We start from the raw sequence: 21,243 nt of genomic DNA, 5'->3' as shown, positions 1-21,243 counted from the left end.
GCATGGGGCTCACATAAGAAGGTGCGCAAGTGTGTGTGTGTATATATGTGTATGTGTGTTAACTCTTTTTTAAAGGAGGGGAGTGTGGATCCTTACTCTTGCTCCGGTGGTAGACTCTTGGGAGTTTCAAAACCCCGTTAAGGGTTCGAGTATCCACCGGTGGTGAAATCCCACTATAGAGTGTTTGTGCGTGTGTAAAAAAAAAATAAACTATGCCATGTAAAAGCGAGCCAATCTGCTTGATCTCTATGGGTACAAATTCTGAACAGTTCCCTTGACGTGGAACCCCTGAAACCTTATGAGCTCAATTTTTTTTACCATAGGCCAATGAAGTTTTGTATAAGGATAAAAGTCCAGGCTATGGGGTTTACTAGGGTGCTGCATGACATGGACGATTCAGATTTTAGGCTCACATCATACGTCATGAGTTGTGAAAAAAGTTATCATGAATTCCAGCGAGAAATGGTGCGCACGTGCGCACCGGTTTGTACAGAATTCGTCCGCACTTTTTTTTAGAACTCATCTTACATGATGTGGCTCCAAAATTTGAACAGTCCACATGAAGTAGCACCTCATAAAACCCCTTGCTCAATTTTTACTTTGATCCAAAACTTTGGTAGGCTATGAAAAATGAAAACAGTTTCCTCCCTTAAATTGCATTTCTCTTTGCTATGGCCCCCTAGAGTTTTATATCATGATGAAAATTTGTTACTTGAGGTCGTTTAATGTGATTCCGCATCACATTGACCGTTCAAATTGACAACACATCTGCAAAGGTGCGCACCTGTGTAGGTGCAGGTGAGCATGACTTATATATATATATATATATATATATATATATATATATCCAAGTTTCCTAAGCCGTCCTTTGTTTTTGGCGTCATGAGCGCACTGGCATGAGCCTTTGGCAATAACATATCTACACGGCAGGATCCACCCAATGAATGGCGCGAATATCACGCAGGTGTGCCATGTCGGCGCATGGGGGTGAAGTGTAGATGGGCTGTCCACGTAGGCAATAAACAGATGGACACTGATTGGAGTTTAGAAATGTATAATGGGCCTTAGGCATTTAACATGAGTTAGCCTATGCCCTGTGTATTAACCACCAACCACCACACTCTGCTAGAGTATTAAATCATTCCTGTTTTGAAAGGAATACTCTTGCAAATCAAAATGAACACCTTCATCCTCCGGCTCATTAGTTGATTTGGTAGAGACATATCCCCCTTAGGAAAATGACCTAAGTTCTAGCTTTCTTGACCCCTATGGCGTAAGTTCCTTACTCCGAGAATTAGGGCGGTCAATGGGCTGAGCTTGGGCTAGACCCAGCTCAAACAGTTCAAAATCTGGACCAGAGCCAACCCCAGCGATTCATTGACAGCCCTACAAATATTTTTTTTAAAGGAAAATAATAGTAAAAGAAAACAAAAATCATTAATTCAGTAATAACTTCATATATATATATATATATATATATATAGGTACTGTTCATTACAATCAAAGTTCTGTACAAGGTGTAAAGAAATATATATTCCTTTTCTTATTTTGAGATAATGTAAGTTGGCCAGTTTGCATGGTGGGTGGTGGAATCTCGTGCATGAAGCATGGGTTTATGGCCCACTTCTACCCTTTTTTCTATTTTCATTTTATTATTGATTTAAAATACATATATTCCTAAGGAAAATTAAAAATCTCCCCTATAAAGCTAGTAGAGTTCCATCCTCTAGTTTTAGTAGACTAAGCAAGACAGGCATGACAGGAGGAGAAAGAGAAGGAGAAGAAGAAGAAGAAGAGAAAAGAGGAGAGATTGTGATGGATGCAAGTCTCAAGGACCTCTCAAGAAAGCTAGAGGAATTTGCCAAGGCAAGAGACTGGGAAGAGCACCATAGCCCAAGGAATCTACTTCTTGCCATGGTAATTTTCATCACACACATAAATATCATGACTTAGCTGTAAGCACTGCCACTAATCCACTAATCCCCTCTCTCATTTTCGGGTGGGCACACATGATGTGTGGATTGGATGCCATGCACACATCACAGTGGGCCCCACACTTGGGGTTGTAAGTTATGATTAACCTGCAAAGCTTTGTGGACGATCCAACCTCTCTCTCTTGTATCTTGCTTAACATTGGTTTTATTTCTATGTTTCCTAAACTGAGACACGTGTGGGAGTCTTGCCCATCCGACACACGTTCCCGTCGCAGCACATGCAGGCCAGATCATAGTTTTTTAGCTTTTCAGGTGGTTACACTTTAAATATTCTGGCCTAAAAATCAGTCCCTTTCCCTCCTTTAGCAGCCTATAACATTCAAAATTTTGATTTAACCATCGCTTTATTTTGTATATGGTGGGCCACAGAAGGAATTGAAAGGAGTAAGTTTTACAAGTGGAAGATATAATCATTGTGCCCAACCAGATGGGATTCATGCACTTGTGCCTGCGTGTGGGCGTTGAAGACCTGTCAATAGTATTTGTAGCCCTTATTGGGTGTGCTTGGGCATGATTTGTAGTTTGAAGCTGGTATGCATCCATACACACCAGTATCACCCAATTCGTGTATACAAGCTATTAGATTGTAAATCCTTACAGATCATGTAAGGTAGAGAAACTTCTCTAGATTAATTTTCAATATTGAAGGAAGAATGGTGATCCTCTTATATAAATATATATATAAAAGATACAAAGTATTATATGTAAGTTCCTAATTTAAATTAGTTGTACAATCACTAAATATAAATCCTAAAGTCTAATCAAAACTAATTAATAGATGTATACAGATTTATAATCTGATACAAGCATCAACCTGGGAGATAAGATCCATATCCTGTATTAATTGTTAGCATGGTTGTTGTGAACAATTAATACGTAGAAAACCCCGAGTTGAATTTGGTTTATTATTATTATTATAGGTTTTATTAAAGTCCCCACCTTTATTGGGATGTTACTAATATCCACAAAGCTTTTAAATGCCCCGTGGAATGCTCAATCATTAGTTGGGATAGTTTGTTCAATAATACGGTTGGGAGCAAGCGATGATGCAAGAATCGTATCGATTGGACGATTATAACCCTTTGAATGAGGGCAATTTATTTATGTCACGAGGTTAGAATCATCAAACCAAAATACTACTTTATAATGATAAACAATATAAGGTTTTATAATGATAAACAATACAAGGTGACATTTATCAAATAGATGTTTCAAGTTATTGGACCTATTTTGTTGCTCCGCTCAATCTTGACTGTCCATTTTTCATACCATCAATTGGATGTTTAGAATCATCTGGTTATCATGACTTTCGCGCAATGGGTTATTCTTAGTTATGAATGATCCAACAGTTCAAATTAACAATAGGTCATCTCATGTGTCATTTAAAAGCTTATGCCGAAGTTGATGACATACATAGTGAAGGTAAGGATGTCAGCAAAACCCTGTTATTATAATTATCTTTTTTATTTTTAAATTGTATTTGTTCTTTTGGATGATTAGGTAGGTGAAGTTGGGGAGCTGTCAGAGATATTCCAGTGGAAGGGAGAGGTAGCCAAGGGCTTGCCAAATTGGGAGGAATCTGATAAAGAGCATCTAGGAGAAGAGCTATCTGATGTCTTGTTATACCTCATAAGGTTGGCTGATATATGTGGCATTGATCTTGGAGATGCTGCTTCAAAGAAAATCATTAAAAATGCAATGAAATACCCTCCTAAGCTTTTGTAGATTGTAACATCTTAATCACATGGGTGGGTCCCCTTTTTTCTTATCTTTTGAGTGGAAAGAGAATACATTAGTGGGCCATTGAAGACCATATGATCAAATTTAAACTAGATGCTGTGAATGAATCGGATGAATGTTTTTCACTGGAATTGTAGGGTTGTGATGAATGAGAGCATGGATAGTGTCCAGATGTGCTAGTTTGTTAGCTTAGGGACCATGGTTTAGGCATCCACACCGTTGATCTCAACAAATCAGTAATGAATTAGTAAAATTGGTAATGCCTTGCGTTTAGATATTGATGCAGGGATGGACGTGATGAGGTCAAGCACCGTATTCCTCGGGGGGTAACTATTCCAAATCCACGGAACTACCATGGACACCTCACAAAGATGCCTCGAATCCATGATGAAAAAAAAAAATAGATATAATTCTAGAAATTCATAATAAATTGATTGATCCTTAAAAAAAAAAAATTGAGCTTATAACCTCTTAAATAGTAACATAAACCCTAAGAAGAAGATTCGAAAGCATACTATAACTAAAACTCTTAAAAATCATGATTTACTATTTATAGACGGTCATGATTTCTACTAGACATCATGGTTTTCAGCCAAAAATAGTGTCCTATTTGGCTCAATCATGCTATTCTCCTAATATTTCTAAGAACTTTTCATGTTGGACAGAACTCAAAGCCCAATGGATGAAGAGTTACAATCAAATTAAAACTTACCATAAATAGTAAAAATGAAATTAAAAAGGAAATTTGACTATCGATCTGTTAGAAGCAAATTCAACATGGGGAACCTGGCGTAGCGGTGTTGGGTGGCTAAAGTAGCATCTCTTACCGCACAATCATATATGGCACATTGGATAACTCATTTCAGTTTGCGAGATACGCCTATTTTAAGGTTCTGATGGTCCGGATCACTTCCGTCTCCGATCGGACCTTTTCTGGTCCATCTTGGCCATGAAATTGTACGCGACCCGCTCTACATTAGATATTATAACCATTATAATGGTGCCATGCATATAAATTAATGTTTACAAAAAATAAAATGTATCAAGATAGGAAGGAAACAACAATTGTAGATCAGATGGAGAGAATCAACCATTCTGGAAAAAGAAAAATTAGGGGCTCATATCCCGTGTGGGGCCATCATATCAATGGTCTAGATCACCAACCCATGGACCCCATTTGGGGTCTGTTTATTCATTTATCTTTTCAGAATTTAGATTCGGTGAATTCATTTGTTAAAATAGGTCATAAGAGAGCCGAATAATAAATGCAATTGGCACCATCTAGACACTATATGCATGCATCACCAAAGACAATCTAACAAGAGAGACGTGAAGAATTTTTTGGATTTTATTTAGAACATATAGCACGTTTGGATGCACTATTGAATTGAATTGGAATATAGGCATATATATATTTAATGGGGGTAGCTATCGGAGAATAAATGACAAAAGCACCAAAACACAAAATACTAATCTATGGGTTTGGTTAGTGAAGAATTTTATTCAATGGTGTTATGCATGTTTTTATACGGAAACCTAAGAAAGGATATATCTTTTTCAAAACAATTAAATTTTATGTGATTGAGACTGACATTATTGGGCCGAAGGTCTAGAAAGTGTTTGGTTGACACTCGGAAATCATGGGAGAAATTTGAATTTTTGCCTTTTAAGAGAAAGCCATGGTACAAGTGGCAAACATGTGCAAGAGATCCAAGCCACACATCTTGGGGGACATGGACTGGACTAATTTTTGGGCCACACGTTGGTTGATAAAATGTTAAAAAAGCGTTTGGCCCTGATTGATGACCATCATCGTGCGTCCCACCTTTGATTGCCCGCCACTCTCCAAAAGTACCTTCTGCGGGTGATTCTAACGGAAGCGGATTGGCTGGTGTACCACAAGTGTATTGACATCAGCAAGTTCTGTGGGTTCCATCATGAGGTATGTATTATATCCCAACGGTCCATCCATTTGGCGAGCTCTTATTAAGGCTTGAGCCGAAAAATAAGACAGATTTAAAGATCAATTGGACCACACTACAAAAAGCAGTGGGGGATTTAACGTCTACCATTGAAACCCTTTTTGGGGTCATAGAAGTTTCAGATCAATATGAAATTTTTTTTCATCTTCATCCATGTATCTGTGACTTTATTAACAGATTGGATGGAAAATAAAGGTTATGCTGAGCCCTACGAATTTTTTAATGTTGAAAATCATTATCATTGTTGCTGTTTTTGGTGTGGTCCATTTGAGACTCGGATATAATTCATTTTTTATCTAGTGCTTTAAAATGATCTCGAAAAATGGATGAACGGTGTGGATATAATAAATACATCATTGTGGGTCCCATGTAACTTTGATCTCCTTTGAACCGTTCGAACAACTCGGAGCTGGAGGAGCGTCAGCGCTAGTATTCTCACGATACATATCAACACCGGCTATATAGCTGGTGTGTGGTACATCAGCCAATCCGCTTCCTATTCTAACTGACAAAGCATAAGTGGACCGGAAACGGATTGGCTACTCCCCCTGCCACCAGCCCGGTGGCTGATGGTCGGTGCTCTGTGGGCCCCACCATGATGTATGTGTTTCATCCATTCCGTTAATACATTTTTACATATCATTTTAATGACTAATTCCAAAAATGAGAAGGAAATAAATCTCAGTTGTAACACACCACAGGAAAACAAGTGATTGGATATCCACCATTAAAATCCTCCTAAGGCCCATTGTACTGTTTATTTGATATCCAATCTGTTGATTAGGTCATACAGGCCTAGCTGAAGGGAAAAAACAAATATCAGCTTGATCCAAAACTTTATGGGCCTCCATAATTTTTTTAATGGTCAACGCTCATTCAACACTGTTTCCTGTAATGTGGTCCATTTGAGATAGGAATATGCCTCGTTTTTGGCCTCGAACCATAAAATGATCTGGAAAAACATATGGACGGCATGGATGAAACACATACATCATAGTGGGGCCCACAAAGCACTGACCACCAGCCATTGGCCGGGGAAGTAGCCAATCCGTTTCCAAGTGGACCGTGCCACAGGAAACAGTGTGGAATAATGATTTCCACCGTTGAAACCTTCCTAGGGCCTACAGTAATGTTTATTTGTCATCCAAACTGTTCATAAGATCACGAAGGCATGGATGAAGAGAAACCACGAAACATCAGCTTGATCCAAAACTTCTTTCGCCGGTAAGAATTTTTCAATGAGTTTTTTACCACCGTAAACCCCACCTTTAACCTAGCAGCTTTTGTAAATGCTCCCAAACTTTATTTTCGAGACTAAATTGATTATGTACGAACACATTATTTGAAGACAAAAATACCCTTACTTTATGAGATATACTCGAAAATACGCTTGCATTCATGGTGGCACCATGGATACCACAATGCCACCGTGGAACTCTGTCTTGTCCGCGATTGCACCGTGGATATCACTAGAGGTGGGCATCGAGTCAAGTCGGACCAGATTGGGTCCAACTTGACTTGATCCGATTTTTCAAGAACCTGACCCGAACTCAATTCGATCCAAGACCAAGTCAAGCACGCTGACTCAATCCGATCCGAATCCTTGCTGGCTTGACCCGAACCAAGTCTGACTCGGTCTAGGAAATTGAATCAAGTCGGATCGAGTTGAGTCTATCTAGTCGATTCAGACTGGGCTGAATCAAGATGGAGACAGAGAAGGAGAGAAAGAATGAGATGTGAGAAACCAGGAGAAAAAGAAGGACAGAAAGGAGGACAGAAAGAATGAGAGGAGGGAAATCGGGAGAGAGAGGGAGAGAAAGGAGGAGAGATGGGTGGGTGTGGCGCCTCCTTCGAGTAGAGAAAGAATGGTTAGGGTTCGTTTGGTTCGGGACGGGTAGAGAGATGGGTAGTAAAAAGTAAAAAGTAAAAAGTAAAAAAATATATATAAAAAACTTATATATAGGACATGACTGGATCGGGTTAGATCGGTTCAGATTGAATCAATTTAGACCGGATTTCGGATCGGATCGGTCCAACTTGACCACGATCCAAACTCGATCCAATGTACGATCGGATCTTAGTGGTCCTACTCGATCTGCACCGATCCAGGCATTCGATTCGGTTTAGATCGGGTCGGATTCTGTCCAGCTCTAGATATCACGGTTAGAGGTGGGCATCGGTCCAGATCGGAGCGGATTGGGTTCAACCAGATTAGATCCGAAATGGCAATGGTTTGACCCGAACTCGATCAGATTTGGAATCAAATTCAGGTCACCTGACCCGAACAAATTCGATACATGATTCACCTAACCCGAATCGAGTCCGACTCGGTCAGAGAAACCGAGTCGGATCGAGTTGGGTACGATTCGGATATGTGTGAATTTAATTTAACTTTTTATATAATGTGGTCCACTTCAACCTTTAATATATACTATTTCTTTGCTCAAGGCCTAAATTGATATGTTAAAATGGATGAACGGCTTAGATAAAACATATACATCAAGGTGGGCCCCACATGGCTCTGAACAGCGTCATCAGTAGTGTTGACGTGCACTGCACCATGTAGTGACGTGCTTTTCATATATATATATATATATATATATATATATATAAAGTGAGTGGGGACTTGCTGTAACGACCTTAGCAAGTTACGTGAGTCTTATCATGAGGTATGTGTTATATCTAAACCGTCCATCCATTTGGCGAGCTCGTCATATGGCTTACGATGAAAAATAAGACAGATCTAACTATCAAGTGGACCACACGAAATATTTAATGGTGAAAATCATTCGCTACTGCTACTTGTGGTGTGGTCCAGATGATCTTTGGATATTAATAATTTTTTAGATCATACTCTACGATGATCTTTAAAAATATATGAACGGTGTAGATATAATAAATACATCACTGTGGGGCCCATGTAACTTTAATATCCTTTGAACCGTTGGTATAACTCAGAGCTCGAGCGCCCATGTTTGTACTTAAAACCGCTTTCCAACCCATTGTTTTGTTCGAAACTGTTATAGAACTTGAATTGGATACGGAACTGAGTAACTCAGTAGGCTCAGCATACTGAGTAAACTCTTCAAGGTTCACCATGATTTATATATTTAATCCACTCCGTCCATCTGTTTTACCTGATAATTTTAGTGCTAGAGACAAAATATGAATTATATCCGAAGCTTGGATTGACCACAATACAGGAAACAGTGTGAACTGAGCGTCCACCGTTGAAAATATTCTTGTGGGCCACAGAAGTTTTTTATCAAGCTTATATTTGTGTTTTCCTTTCATCCATGTCTATAAGATCTTATGAATAGGTTGGATGGCAAGTAAACATCACTGTGGGGCACATAAAGGTTTCAACGGTGAAAAATCATTACTACCACTGTTTCCTATGGTATGATACATTTGAGGTTTGGATATTCTTAAATTTTGGGTTCATCCCCTTAAATGAGCTGAAAAATCATATGGACGGCGTGGATTAAACACATACATTCACGGTGGGCCCAACTAAGTTTACTGAGTACGATAAGGTTACTCAGTATGCAATCTGATTTCGCCTGAATTGCAGTTACGAGAAAATTTAATACTCTGGTAGAGTGTGATGGATCATACACAGGCACTTAGAAATTGCAGATGTGTCATATGAGTAGTCCAATTAAACCTACCAAATTATTGTATATAGGGAAGATTTATTATGAACCAGAGATTAAGCTTATTTGATTATCTTATGAGGAATGGTGGAGACAATTGTGGGACGGTTATAAAATCTAATGGTCTTATTTCCACAAACAAGTTTTTACAGATCAAATGATAGGATTGTCCAACTAATCTGATCTCGGGTTTTCTCATGGAGGCAGTACGGTGCATGGTCTACTCAAATTTTTTAGTTAATATAAATCGAGTAAATAATTCCAAGTCCACGCATATCAAGTGCCATACGTAGCCGAGTATCATATATGTAGAAAAGGTGCTAAGACCCATGTGACCCCACACGTCTGAGACACCTTCTTATTCGTGGAGGATTGAAACCGTGCATGGCATGTGGCACATCCGAGCGACGAATAGCTTTGATTTGGAGAGGGATTGGATACTGACACTACTAGAGGGGACCGGCTGCTGGACAGTGCTCTGTGGGCCCCACCATGATGAAAGAAAGAAAAGAAATATGTTAGAAATGGCGTTAAGCAGTGGAGAGGAAGAAGAGAGCGTTGAAGAAGAAGAAGATGAGAAATAGGGTAAGAGATTTAGGGGTATAAAAAAATGTATTTATACTACCTGACTACCCGCTCCGGGTTGGGTCGGGTCGGGTTAGGTCATTTCGGTTCGGGTTATCGGATCGAATCTGTCCAAATACACCATTATCCGACCCTGACCCGAAAAACGATCGGATCTGGACGGATAGACTCGATCAGACCCGATTTTGGCTGTCGGTTCTACTCGGAACGTGTCGAGTCAGGTCGGATCCATCGGATCGGGTCCAATATGCCCACCTCTAATCACGGTGGAACCGTCCAATACCAGAAAAAAGGCCAGAGGCCATAACTAAATACCTATAGCTACGGATTATAACAGTAGCCATTGCATGCATGCATCGGTGCTACCGTGGAGCTCTGTCTTGTCCACGGTGGCACCATCCAATACTAGAAAAAAGGTTAAAAAGGCTGTAGCTAAATACCTATGGCTACGGATTATAACAGTAGCCATTGCTAGCATAGCTAGTGCTTCATTAGATTTGTAGCTATTTATTCTATGGCTACAGACATAAACCATAGCTACTAATTCTGTAGCGAAAAGTACATACAATTATGGATAATTGAGCGAGCCTAATGTGAAATTAAACGAGCTAACATGAAATTAAGTGAGCCTAACATAAAATTCAACGAGCCGAACATGCCTAACATGAAATTCAACGAGCCTAACATGAAATTCAACGATCTTAACATGATATTCAACGAGCCTAACAGGAAATTCGACGAGCCTCAAAGGAAATTGAGCAAGACAAATATGAAATTCAACGAGCCTCAAGAGAAATTGAGCAAGGCAAACATGAAATTCAGCAAGGCTAATATGAAATTCAACGAGCCTCAAGGGAAATTAAGCGAGGCAAACATGAAATTCAACAAGCCTCAAAGGATACATTGCTTGATTTCGTAATAATCTTCTATCCAATCTATAGTATTGTTTGTCATATCTTCTAGGAAATAGGGCTGCAACTTTGGTTCAGTTTGACCCGAACCCTACTGAGCCAACATTAGTCTAGCTCGAGTTGTGTAGTCATTGTGTTCAGTTAGGGTTAAAACTCAATGAGCCTCACAGGAAATTGAGCGAGGCTAACATGAAATTGAGTGAGGCAAACTGGAAATTGAGCGAGGCAAACTAGAAATTGAGCAAGGCAAACTGGAAATTCAGCTAGGGAAATTGGAAATTGAGAAAGGCAAAATAGAAATTGAGTGAGGAAAACTAGAAAATGAGCGAGGGAAACTGGAAACTAAGTGAGGCAAACTAGAAATTGAGTAAAGGAAACTGGAAATTAAGCGAGGGAAACTAGAAATTGAGCAAAACAAATTGAAATTTGGGCGAGGAAAATTGGAAATTAAGCGAAGGAAACTGGAAATTAAATTGAGTGAGGGAAACTAGAAATTTAGTGAGGCAAATTGAAAATTGAACGAGGTAAACTGAAAATTGAGCGAGGAAAACTAGAAATTGAGCGAGGAAAACTGGAAATTGAGCGAGGCAAGCTGGAAATTTAGCGAGGGAACATTTACAGGTTATAAATTTTCATTTAATATAAATTGTACAAGGTATATCAAACACTATATAATTCAACATTTGACAAAAATTCCCTCTTCCTCCCATGCTTACGAAAAGTATCATTTACAGGTTACAGACAAACAATCATACGCTATCGACTTCCTCTAAACGGCAGTAAATTTTTGCATGTCTGTTCCCACCAAGGCGCGACCACTGCACAATATATCGATGAATTTCATTACGAATATACTGAGTCATAACCATTGCTTTGCTTCGGCACCGATTTATCTTCTTTGGTGATCCACATCTTCCCTTCAAGCGCAATGATGTCTTCGGTGACATGGAAGAGAATGGGGAGCCCCTCAGTCATCACTTTGATCTTTTACTTATACTTTAGGAGTGCATTTGTGTATAAACTATCGATAATAACGATCTCTCATTTTCTTGGATATATGACCATTAAGAACCAATGAAAATCATCATGGTTCATGGGTACATAAACCTGTCCATGTTTGATAAAATAATATATCAGTAAAAACATGATAGAACACATTATGGTCAGGGTTGATATTATGTGACAAATGCATTACCCGTTCATAACACAAAATGGCCTTGGCGTATGGTTTTTTCCGCTGCTTAGCAACTGTATAGACAATGCTCATGTCGCCTACTAACTTTGCACGTTCCGATGCGGACTTCGAGTCCCGATATATTTTCAGATTCAACATACTTGCTTTAAGGCATTGCTATTACAAACATGATCAAAGATCAAAGATCCACCCTTCACTATGTCAAACCACCATTTCAGAGAACCCTTAAAGGATGGGTTTGGGAATCCAGTAGAAAAATCATCACCTACAAACATGAATTGCAAAATATATCAAAAATAAAGTTCACTAGATATTTAGTGAATCATAGTGTAAAAAATCAGACATAATTGAAAACAATCAAGCACTTGATGAATTTAAGCGAGCTTCAGATGAAATCGAATAAGCCTCAAGTGAAATTAAGCGAGACAAACATCAAATTGATCGAGGTAAACATTAAATTGAGCGAGGCAAACATACAATTCAATGAGGCAAACATGCAATTCAGCGAGGATCAAAGAAAATTGAGCGAGGCAAATTGGAAATTGAGCGAGGGAAACATAAAATATGAGCGAGGCAAAACTAGAAATTGAGCAAGACAAACTGAAAATTCAGTGAGGGAAACTGAAATTTGAGCGAGGGAAGCATGAAAATTGAGCGAGGCAAACTGGAAATTCAGCAAGGGAAACTGGAAATTGAGCGAGAGAAGGTGTGAGGCAAATTAGAAATTCAGTGAGGGAAATATGAAATTGAGTGAGGCAAACTGAAAATTGAGCGAGGTAAGCTGGAAATTGAGCGAGACAACCTAGAAATTAAGCAAGGTAACCTAGAAATTCAGCGACGCAAATAAAAATTCAGCGAGGCAAACTAGAAATTCAGTAAGGCAAATTAAAAACTGAGTGAGGCAAACTGAAAATTGAGCAAGGCAAGCTGAAAATTGAGCAAGGCAACTTAGAAATTCAATGAAGCAAACTAGAAATTCAGTGAGGGAAATATGAAATTGAGCGAGGCAAACTAGAAATTCAGTGAGGCAAACTAGAAACTGAGCGAGGCAAACTAGAAATTCAGCGAGGCAAATTGAAAATTGAGCGAGGCAAGCTAAAAATTGAGCGAGAAACCTAGAAATTCTGTGAGGCAAACTAGAAATCAAGCGAGGGAAACATAAAATTGAGCGAGGAAAACTAGAAATTCAGCAAGGCAAACTAGAAATTCAGCAAGGCAAACTGAAAATTGAGCGAGCCAAACTAGAATATAAGCGAGGCAAACTAAAAATTGAGCGAGGCAAATTAGAAATTCAGCGAGGGAAGCATAAAATTGAGCGAGGTAAGCTGATAATTGAGTAAGGCAACTTAAAAATTCAGCGAGGTGAACTAGAAATTGAGCGAGGCAAACTAGAAATTGAGCGAGGCAAACTGAAAATTGAGTGAAATAAACTGAAAATTGAGCAAGGCAACCTAGAAATTCAACGAGATGAACTAGAAATTGAGCGAGGGAAACTGAAAATTGAGCGAGGCAAACTAGAAATTGAGCGAGGCAAACTGAAAATTGAGCGGGGTAAGCTGAAAATTTAGCGAGGTAATCTAAAAATTCAGGGAGGAAAACTAGAAATTGAGCAAGAAAAACTGAAAATTGAGCGAGATAAATTGAAAATTGAGTGAGACAAACTGAAAATTGAGCGAGGCAAGGTGAAAATTGAGTGAGGCAAGCTGAAAATTGAGCGAGGCAAACTGAAAATTCAGTGAGGCAAACTACAAAATCAACGAGGCATGCTGGAATTTGAGCAAGCAAACTGAAAATTCAAAATATACTTAAGTGGGCACCTGGATATAACTGTTTATTTTTCAACAAAAAAGTAGGAAATGATTGTAGATGGGCTAGGCTGGCCTGATGCGCTTTCAAGCCTGATTCACTTTAGAATGCGCTTGGGCTGAAGTATCGAGCTCAGGGACTGGATTCAAGCTTAAATCTGGAGCTCATTTCTTAAGCAAGCCGAGCCTGGATATAGCTTTCTAAAAGACCATTTGCCTAGCCTAGCCAATCAACTTTTTCAAAAAATCAAAATGTAAACCCCATTTTCTCTCTCATTCTAAAATAATAAACTTTTCTTTTCCTATGTTCTAAAATTTTAAAATATAAACCCTTCTCTTTTTCTTCACTGGTCTCTAATTTACTTTTCTCTTTATCCCTTAATTTACTCTTCTCTCTATCCCCTAAAATTTTCTTTCCTTTTCTTCATCGGTCTTTAAGTCAGAATATGTAAGGGCACGTTCAAGGGGTATTGACCTATTGGCACTACCGTAAGCTAACAGAATTTCCGAGATGTTGTAGGGCCCATTTGATGTGTGCAACACATCCAACCCTCTCATCAAATATGTGACTTCATGGTGACACTAATTCTATAAAATTAGTCCAAAACTTAGGTGGGCCACAGCTGCTGAACCAGGAAGGAACATTCACCCTTGATTTACACCCAAGCTTCCATGAGTAGTAAAATAGCTTGATAATCGTCCTGACTATTCATCCAAGCCAGATGAAGTGTTTGAATGTCTTAGGTTACAAATACACGGCGTATCAGGGGTGAGCATATACTATCGACTTCTATTGGTCCATAGACCAGTTACATTTGGCCTATATTATCAATGGTTTGAATCACTGAAATTGAGTGAGGCAAACTAGAAATTGAGCGAGGCAAACTAAAAATTCAGTGAGGAAAATTGGAAATTGAGCGAGGCAAACTGGAAATTCAGCGAGGGAAACTAAAAATTGAGCAAGACAAACTAGAAATTCAACGAGGTAAACTGAAAATTTAGCAAGGCAAACTGGAAATTAAGAGAGGAAAACATGAAATTCAACGAGGGAAACTGAAAATTTAGCGAGGCAAACTGAAAAATCAGTGAGACAAACATGAAATTTAGCTAGGCAAACAGGAAATTGAATGAGCATAAAAGGAAATTAAGCGAGGCAAACATGAAATTCAGCGAGGGAAACTAGAAATTGAGTGAGGCAAACAGGAAATTGAGTGAGGCAAATGTGTAATTCAGCGAGGTAAAGATACAATTCAACGATTACCAAAGAAAATTCAGCGATGCAAACTAGAAATTCAGTGAGGCAAACATGAAATGAGCGAGGCAAACATGAAATTGAGCAAGGAAAATATAAAATTCAACAAGGCAAACATGAAATTCAATGACCCTCAAAGGAAATTGAATGAGGCAAGCTTGAAATTCACAAGCCTAACTTGAAATTGAGTGAGGCTAAGATGAAATTGAGTGAGGCTAACATCATATTGAACGAGGCTAACATCATATTGAGCGAGCTTCAAATGAAATTGAACCAGCCTAACGTGAAATTGAACGAGCCTATAATGAAATTGAGCGAGGCTAACTTGACATTCAGCGAGGCTAACATGAAATTCAGCGAGGTTAACATGAATTTGAATGAACTTCAAATGAAATTGAACGAGCCTAACACATAATTGAACGAGTTTCACATGAAATTCAACGAGTACTTCGGTGAAGTTGACCGAGCAGTTAATGAAATTGACTGAACAGTTCATAAAATTTACCATTACATTACATGAATTTGTGGAAGTTCCTAGTCATATTTTTATCATTTCTCTGTCAAATTCATGAATTGCTTGGGCAATTTCACCAATCATGCACCGGGAATGTTAGTGACGATTCGAGCATATTGCTGAGAAGTAGGTCAAATGGACTGAGAACTCTCGCAAATTGGAAATCAAATTGCTCAGTATGCTCTTATCGTACTGAGTTAACTGAGTTGGGCCCGCCTTGAATGTATGTGTATTATCCATGATGTTCATCCGTTTTTCCATCTAATTCAAGGGTTTGAGCCAAAAATCGTAGCGCATCCAAATATCAAGTGGATCATACCCCAGGAAACAATGATTCCACCGTTGAAACCTTGTTAGGCCCCACAATGATGTTTTATTTGTCATCCATCATGTTCATAGGATGATGTATACATGGATGAACCAAAAACCTAGATATAAGCTTGATCCAATACTTCAATGGCCCACAAAAAATTTACTCGGTTTAGGGCAATTTATTAAAATATACTTGTGGTGTATGCTTTCTTCTGTGGAGGCACCATTTTCAGAAAATCTAGAAAATGTTGTTGTATGAAGAGGGTGTGATCCAATGCAAGGGTATTTCTATCTAAATAAAGGGCTTTTGCAGAAGTGGAGAGATGGTGCAATCCAAGGTAGGGGTAATTTTGTCCAGAGAAAGGGGTTTTTGTGGAGATGGAGGGAGGCAAACTAGTTACAGAAATGGGTTTGAAAAGAAGGGGTATTTTCATCTACGAAAGAGTCCGTAGTTTAGTATGGGAAAGTAAGTTTGGGAGGGTTCAGAAAAGACACTGGGTAAAAGCAGGCGTTTACGGTGGTCAATTTCTCATTTTTCAACTATAGATGTTCAATCACATGGTTTCCTGTGGTGTGGTCTACTTAAGCTTTGGATATGCTTCCGTTTTGGGATCAAGCCCTAAAATTATCTGTTAATACCGGTGAACGGAGTGGATAAAATAAATAAATAACAGTAGACCCCACTGAGTTTACTTAGTGCGCTAAGGGTACTGAGTTACTCATACGCAATCCGCTTCCCAATCCGCTTCCTTTGCTAGAAGAATGGATGGTTCATATTGATTAGATTGGAGAATGTGCAAATCATTGATCTAAACCATCTGTCATTTGTGGGCACCTTTGATTGTGCATCTTTCAAAAGTCACTTGATCAGGTGATCATAACCAACTAAACAATAGCTATGAAAATGGATGATCTAGATTGATTATAGTAGAATGTTCGATCATGTGGGGCCACCTTTGATTGCCATCCCTGCCCGAAAGTCACTTTAATTGCACCATCATAGTTATCCAATTAGTGAATAAGAAATTGGTAATTTATATTTAGAGTTATTTACTAAAACTTGCTTACCTTTTTATTTATTTATGAAAAACTACCTACTTTTAAGTTATTTAAGCCTGACGCCATATGCAGTTGCAATTGAATGGCGTTTTAAAACTGTATTTTGAAAAAGGCTAAAATACCCTTCATTTAAAACATGTAAACTAGCATATAGTGGCGATTAATGTTCAGGGATCCCAAGCTAGGTGGGGCCTACTATGGTGTTTGCGAGAAATTCACCCAGGTCATAAGTTTTTCCAAATCATTTTATGGTATGAGCCAAAAATGAGGTAGATCCCAAGTTCAAGTGAACCACATGACACAAGCTCGCTATTGAAACATTTGTAGGGCTGCATAAGCTTTGGATCAGGCTAATATTTTTATTCTTTCAATTCATCGTAGTGTTAATGACCTTATGAAGGGTTGATACACTTTTTGAACGGTTTGAATTGCTTATAAACATGAAGGTCGAGCCCAAAATATTTTGAACAGTAGGCAGCCCCCTTTTGTGGCCCACTTAAGTTTCATATATGCCTGATTTTTGGTCCCATGTTTTTACATGATCTGCCAAAATGGATGGAAGGAGTAGATTTTTCCTAACCATCATGGTAGGCCCTACGTGCAGTGGGGCCAGATACATCATTCAAATGTCAAACCAATTGGTTGTAATTTGCTGGTAGTTCTGTCCAGAGAGGGACATGGATTAGGTGCAGCTCGTATCTCATCCAACACGATGTTGCCTTGAACATGGGGCCCACCTTAATGTACCAATTGTATATCAACACTGTCCATCCATATTTTCAACTCATTTTAGGGCGTTATCCCAAAACTAAGATAAATCCAAATGTCAGGTAGACCACACCACAGGAAGCAGTGGTGATTTAATGTCCACAATTAAAAACTTCTTGGGGGCCACATGAGTTTTAAATCATTCTGATATTTTTGTTTTCCTTAATCCTAGTCTTTGTGACTTAGTAAATATGTTTGACGGCAAATAATCCTTAAAATGGGCCCTAGGATGTTTTCAATTGTGAGTGTTCAATTATCACTATTTTCATGTGGTGCAGTCCACCTAAGACCTGAATCTACCTCCTTTTTTTTTTCTTTTTTTCTTTTTTTTGTCCTAGGCCCTAAAATAATTATCCAAAATAGATGGGTGATATGGATAAAACACACATCATGGTGGGGCCCACAAAGCACCGTCCAATAGCCACCTTGTTGCTTCATTTTTTGGGCTCATGCCCTAGAATGATCCAAATTGCATGGATTCAACACATATGTCATGGTGGAGCCCACAGAGCATCAACCAATAGCAACTCACTGGTAGCAGAGTCAATAGGCAATCCATGTCGGTTTTCTCTTTCCCATTTTAGGTATTTTCGGTGCTATGTGGACCCCAATGTATGTATTGTAGATCAACACCGTCCACTCATTTTTTCAAATAATTTTAGGGAACAAGTCCAAAAATAAAGAAGATTCAAATCTTGGGACATCAGTGGATATATTCACCATGGAATTTCTTAGATTTAGAATTTAACAGAGAAAAATAATCACACGGGTAAAAAATATGGTGGATGGTTTAGAATCATAGATGAACGAGTGTAAGTATGGTTTACATGGTCTTAGGGCAAGTTCGCTATGATGGAATGGTCTGATGGTGACATATATAGTTAAATAACTAGATCCAAGGCTAATTAAGTATTTGAATGTTCACATATATAAGCAGATGTGCAGATTGATAAATGAGTAGCTTAAAATCAATGATATAGTTGGAAGATTCGTACACATCAATTAAAGGTAAGAATTGAGGGATTGGTCTAACTTCTTGGTTATGTTGTTTTATATGATTTAGGTATGTTATCATATGTCTCAAAGGTGCAATCTAAAGTATGTGGTTAATGGCCATTAGTGATATAAGTCTATGGTGAGAATCATAGGTCAAATGAAGGCAGGTTGATCTAAAACTTTATAGGTTTGCTATGGGTTAGTTTAGCTTAAATTTGGATGGTTTAAAATGGACTGATAAGGTGTACAAGTGAGGAATCTTATTTTGGCAGTTTTTTAGTGTAAATATAATGTCTTAATTGGGTGGTTTTAATACATGGATCATAGGTCATGATTGGGTATGTTGGGTGTATGTTCAACGATTAAATTTGAGCTTGTTTATGATTGAATGGGTGGTGAGAGTACACACACACACACACACACATATAAGACATATAATTACCACTTTCATAAATCAAGGGTTAAAACTAAATAGATCGATCACACCTTGCATAGATTAATGGATGCATGCATGCATAAATGTATGGTTCATTGAATATATTTATGCATATATGTTTGGATGAATACAAGTGTATATGTATGCATATATATGAATATGCACCAAAACCCCGAGTCATTTGCAACCCCAAATCTCACAGTGAACCAAATCAAAAGATGCGTGCTTTGATTGCAACTTAATGGAAACATATGACAAATTTGCTTAACCCTTTAACAGACATTACAAAGAGTACTTGAAATAGATGATATGTATGATAAACAAGTTGTACACAAGTGACCAAGACACATATGCTAAAGGTTGGAGCTTGTAGACTAAGTAGCGGGCATGGCTGATGGAGTGATGGTGGGATGTAGAAGGTAGTGGTAGAGTCTGTCTTGTATTTCACCCACTCCAATTAACTTCCTGGAAGACAAGTCTTGAAAAATCACAAAAGGTTAGAAAGAATGAAAACACAATTTAAACTTTTTGTGGACACGAGGTTAAAAAAGAAAATTAGAAACACAAAGGACATCATAAACAACCAAATTTGGAGACAAAATAAAAAATAAAAAATCAAGCTGATATGAGTAATGGGGATGACATCTCCTGTTGGTAATGTAACAAGTTTAACATTAGTACTGTGTGTGGAGAATAATATAATTTAAAAGAATAAACTAAACCAAAGATAATTAATTAAGTTTTATTTATACATAGCTGGAAAGAAAAAAAAAAATTATAAAAGGAAAAAATGATAACTAATGACAATCTATTCATAACAAGATAGTAGTTGGAAACAATAGTTTGTTCATTGCAAGAAAGTCATCAGGCCCAATAATTAAACCACTTGCATAACTAGCTTTATGGTTGGACAGTCGTTGGGAACAAAAATCTGTTCATCATCGCAGGTTGAATTTCATTATACGATACAATCATGGTTCACGAGGAGTGGATGTTTGTTTGTCCCCTCGACTTACTTCGTGGCTAGACAATTGTTGTGGTAACTATATGTTCGTTGCGTATGACCAGATTCTATGGCAAGACAGCCAATGTGAATGAAATTTTTTACTGTCCATTTGCCGTGCAACAAAGTTTTGTGGTGAGGTCTGTTACTCCACCCAACTGACTTTTGTGGGTAAGTCGATTGTTGTTTAAATGATCAACCATCAGCACCTAGCCATGTTACTTCATGGGTGAAGGTTTGTCAGATAGTTGGTGAATGACTATCTATTCATTGCTTAGATCGTGAATCTGTGGGCAAGATGTCATGGAAAATCACATGTTCATCGCTCAACTGGGTTTCACGGTGAGGCAATTGTAGTTAAACAACAACCTATTCGTAACTTAGTCAAACTTCATGGTGACATGGTCAAAAAGAATCTCTAGGCATGTGGCAAGATGGGCCCGCTAGCCATCCATTCGAGACCTAGAGAACTTTATAGGTCTAATGATGTAGTCACAAATGTAGGGGTACCTAGTTAACTAATTTTAACTTATTTCATTCGGGCTGAAATTTTGCAGCATTTTGTTGGCTTGGCAGCAAATGAGTTATATTGAAATAATAATGATAATGATAAGTGTTAATAGCAAGCGAAGGATAAGTTGTGTTGAGTTGAAAGAAGTGGTGTTGTGTTGAATTAGAGTGGTGTAGGCCCCGAGCTCTTCTGATTTTGTAAATGTGTAAGGCAATTTGCTAGAACATGTATTAGAATCAACCTTCAGAATCTTCTCTTAATTGATTAAAAGATATGGCCGATTACACTTTTAATTCAAAATGAGTTAATGAGATTTTCTTCAAATCAATCGGTCATCAAGCAACCATAACTGATCGTATTTCTATCTTGAGAGATGCCATCGTAATTCTAAGTAATCAACTTGCTTTCGGATGCTCTTATCCAACCACATTGTAGCGTGTGTCTCTATTGATCACCGCCTTAGCTAATCGTGTGTATTAGAGCTCTCCAATTATGGCTTGACATGTGCGTATCCACTCGTCTTT

At 38.3% G+C, this 21,243-nt stretch overlaps 1 protein-coding gene across 1 annotated transcript; it reads left to right on the top strand.

Moving 5' to 3' along the window:
- The first annotated feature begins 1,721 nt into the window (after window positions 1-1,721).
- Window positions 1,722-3,865, top strand: LOC131245852 (uncharacterized). Its single transcript, XM_058245580.1, has 2 exons — window positions 1,722-1,917; window positions 3,495-3,865. Exons 1-2 carry the CDS (start codon window positions 1,756-1,758, stop codon window positions 3,717-3,719), a joined length of 387 nt encoding a protein of 128 aa, XP_058101563.1. The 5' UTR covers window positions 1,722-1,755; the 3' UTR covers window positions 3,720-3,865.
- The last annotated feature ends 17,378 nt before the right edge of the window (window positions 3,866-21,243 follow it).

This window comes from Magnolia sinica, chromosome 5 (assembly GCF_029962835.1).
Source record: "Magnolia sinica isolate HGM2019 chromosome 5, MsV1, whole genome shotgun sequence".
Taxonomy (NCBI): domain Eukaryota; kingdom Viridiplantae; phylum Streptophyta; class Magnoliopsida; order Magnoliales; family Magnoliaceae; genus Magnolia; species Magnolia sinica.
The sequence above is the reverse complement of the archived record's forward strand: the minus strand, read 5'-3'. Positions and strand labels throughout refer to the sequence as shown.

Bases quoted from the DNA above. Each gene is read 5' to 3' on its own strand.
- LOC131245852 (XM_058245580.1), top strand. From the start codon at position 1,756: ATGACAGGAGGAGAAAGAGAAGGAGAAGAAGAAGAAGAAGAGAAAAGA. The intron at 1,918-3,494 runs GTAATTTTCATC...TTGGATGATTAG, and splicing joins GGAATCTACTTCTTGCCATG to GTAGGTGAAGTTGGGGAGCT.